The sequence below is a fragment of the Leishmania infantum genome, chromosome 31 (assembly GCF_000002875.2).
Source record: "Leishmania infantum JPCM5 genome chromosome 31".
NCBI lineage: Eukaryota > Euglenozoa > Kinetoplastea > Trypanosomatida > Trypanosomatidae > Leishmania > Leishmania infantum.
Window position 1 is genome coordinate 1,071,010 of NC_009415.2, and position 3,460 is coordinate 1,074,469.

Here is a 3,460-nt window from a genome sequence, read left to right on the forward strand (position 1 = left end):
ATCCAGTCTACAGTGGTGGTTGTTGATCTCGATGGGGCGATGACAGAGGGGCATCCGGATCGGGGTTAGGAGAAAGAGGCGGAGAGGAGACGATCAGGAAGAACCCAACGGAAGAAAGAAGCGGATAACTCTCATGTTCCCGAGAAGAGAGATGGGCAGTAAAGAAATGGAGAAGCGATCGACCACGAGTGCAAGCACACATGTAGACGGAAAAACAAGACAGGTGCAAGCAAACAAAAAAAAAACGATGTTTACTCACAATCAACGGCAGCACCAACAACAACAATACGAGTGCACCGGCAGCAAGAAAAAAAAGAGCACCGAGGGATATAAGGCCGACTCCCTCGCAAGCACAGCAAAGATCGGCTGCAGCCCCGTTCGCGACCGAATCAGAAATGGAAAAAAGAAAAAAAGAGAGAGGCAGTGTGAGACCTCCGGGTGAGAGAAGCAGCTCGGGAAAGTACAGTGACCATGAAGAGAGTCCACAAGAGAGAGGAGGATACAAGGGGAGTGACGGAAACCACACACACACACACACACAGAACAAAGTACCGTGCCGTTGTTTCTGTTTTGTGCACCGTGCCAAATACGCGGTGCCGCCTCGCCATCTCTCCTCCCTCTCACTCTCTCACTCTCTCCGTCTCTCCGGCACCATCATGCATCATGGGTGATTCGGAAGGATCGGTGAAAGCGGAGCACAAAACGGAAATCTCTCGAGCACACCCGTACTCCGGAGCAGTTGGCGTGTGTGAAGGAGAGCAGCAATCGCCGCCAAAACAGCAGCGAAAAAAAGGTGGAGGGGAGGCAACGAGCAAGCACGCAAGCAACCGTCGATACGAAAATGAAAACAAAAACACGAGCACAGCAGAGCAGCAAAATTCCGACCAAAAAACAGAAAGGGAGACGCGGTAGAGATGAGCGCGTCACGCCATTCAACTATTTCTTGTTGTTGTTTGGTATCCGTGCAGAGCCCGAGGAGGGGGGCATTGGCTGCTTGCTCCCGTTGTAGGAAGGGACATGCGCTATGCGGACACGAGGAAGCTAAAATGTACCTACACACAGATGTCGACATCTACGCTGGTGGCCGCGGTGATTCTGTGTCATCATTTGACTGAAGCAGGAAGGACGCAGGGCAAGAGAGCAGGCGTGCGAGTTTTCGTCGGCGCGCAAGCAAACACCCAGTCCAGAAGTAGCATAGAGAGAGAGCGAGCGCGACAGCGAAAGGAGCCGACGGCGATGAGCGCCCGAGGTGAAGAGAAGCAGCACAGAAAACAATACCAGCACAGTAGCCGGCGTACCAATACGGGAACAGACGATGTCATCTGCAGTAAACCACAGGGGCGTGACACGCACTCAGAGCACACGAGCAATGGGGAGACAACCACTGTGAAAGGATAGGCGCAACACGCAGCTTCCTTTGCCCTTTCTCAAGGGACGCTGAACGCGCGAGGCATGTCGTTCGTCCGTGCCATCATACTGCGCCGGCCAGGAGGGGGAAAGACGTGCTCCCGCGATCTGTTACTTTCTACCGCCGGGGCACGCGCGCGCACACACAGGTCAAAGACAGTGGGGCACTGACTGATGTACGCTGCACCCGCTGCGTCAACGAGACGCAATGGAAAGGTTGCTGTTGGCGCTGCCGCAGCAACAGTGATGGCCGACCTGACGGTGGGTGGGGCTGGTCAGCCGGCATGGACTATTTGATTAGGATAGGGCTGGCCGGCGGTTTCGTGGCCAAGGAAGGAGAAGCGGCATGATCGACGATCTTCACGGTCCGCCGCCGTTCTTTTCGTGCTGCCGTAGAAGCTCCAAGCACACGCATGGCGTGACCGACTAAAATTTCAGAATCTGCGCTTGTCTTGCAAGCAAGGCTGTCAGGAGCCTTGTATTCGTCGCCACCATGACCATCGGAGCCAGCATTCTCCGTATCCTCACGCTTGCTTGGGTTAACGTAGGCCTGTTCACTACCACCATCGTGGCTTGCACAGGACGCCTGTGGGTTGTTGTAGAGTTGACGGTGGTTCTCTTCGTGCGCGCTGCACCTTTCCGTGCCCTCCTCGCTTTTGAGAAAGGGGCCCATGGTGTTGTGGCTGATGGCGTAGAAGCTGTACAGTGCATTTTCGTCTGATTTGCAGAGGTACTGGAAATCAGTACCGCTGGCCTCGCTGTCGACCAACGCCCTTTCTCGGCTTTGGGGGCCGTTGGGCGGGGTACGAGCAAAGCCGTCACGCCGACTGTCGGTTGACTGTTTGCTTTGGCGAGAAATCCGTTCGAAACTTTCAGTGGTTGACAGCTCTGGTGGGCTGGTCGGGCTCGGCGCGCTGCCAAGCGGCGCGCTGGTTCGACTCAGCGTGAAGGGGGAGCTATTGGCACTTACGATACCTAAAAAGCTTGAATGTGGCGTTGACATGGCTTCTTTCCCCTTTGGCGACGGCGTTGAATGTGCTGAGAGTGATCGAGACAGCGTCAGAGGTGCCTCTGCAGCACGCATCATAACACTCAGATCGTACTCATCGGCCAGGGGCATGCCCGTGGTACATTCAACCGAATGCGCTGCCGTACTGGAAGTGCTCACCGAGTGCCGTATTGGCATGGTACCGCTCCTCCACCTCTGCCCTGCGTCCGTGCACCTCGGCAACGCGGCCTCCTCTGCGAACACATCCACGACAGGCCGTCGCGATCTACCGGGTGCAGCTGGCGATCCCCTACGGCTTCTACCACCGGGCATGCGTTGTACAGATGGTGCAAGCACCTGTGAATTTCCAGCATTGGTCGACAAGGAAGCTCTCCGCACCGTCGCGCTAGGGATGGGCTGCTTCACAGATACAGAAACCTTTGCCGCCTTTTTGGCGGCAACTCGGCCGACAATACTATTCGTGCGTCCTACGGACCTGGGTGGACGAGTTGACACTGCACCCATAACCGCATTGGGGGGCCGCCCTGGAGTCATCCTTGGAGGCCTCGAAAGAGTGGCCCCTTCCTTTTTCGTGCTGTGTACAGGCTTGTGCAGCGGCGCGTCAACGCTGACGTCGTAAGGCCAGCTCACATTCTCCATGCTCAGCTGCTGCCTTATGGCGTCAAAGTCGTCCACGGTGCCGTGCTCTTCAAGAGCACCGCACTGCATGCTTTCCACTTGCTCCATGCCAGCAGGGCTCTCCCCCCTACACAAGGGCGTGGACGACTGTGGACCATCAGAAAGTCTATCCTGGTGGAACAACGAGTCTTGCGCACTGAACGAAGGGCTCCACGCTGAACCGCTTCTCTCGATAAACGCAGGACAGCTGGTGTTCGGCGAAGAGTATACGGTAGCCGCGCGAAGCAAGCCCTTGCAGTGGTCAAGCTGACGAGAGGCCTGAGCATGGTGCGATGACCCGTGAGCTGTGTTGGGCCGAACAGCCACATCCCACTGCTGCTTTTTATTTGCAGTCGAAGGGGTGGAGAGTGAAAGCCCGCAGCCCAT

The 3,460-nt window shown here is 56.4% G+C and overlaps 1 protein-coding gene across 1 annotated transcript; it reads right to left on the minus strand.

Annotated features, from left to right (window-relative positions):
- Positions 1 to 1,696: 1,696 nt before the first annotated feature.
- Positions 1,697 to 3,460, minus strand: LINJ_31_2260 (hypothetical protein; the record flags this gene model as incomplete). Its single annotated transcript, XM_001467484.1, has 1 exon — positions 1,697 to 3,460. The coding sequence occupies one exon, from the start codon at positions 3,458 to 3,460 to the stop codon at positions 1,697 to 1,699; it is 1,764 nt and encodes a 587-aa protein (XP_001467521.1).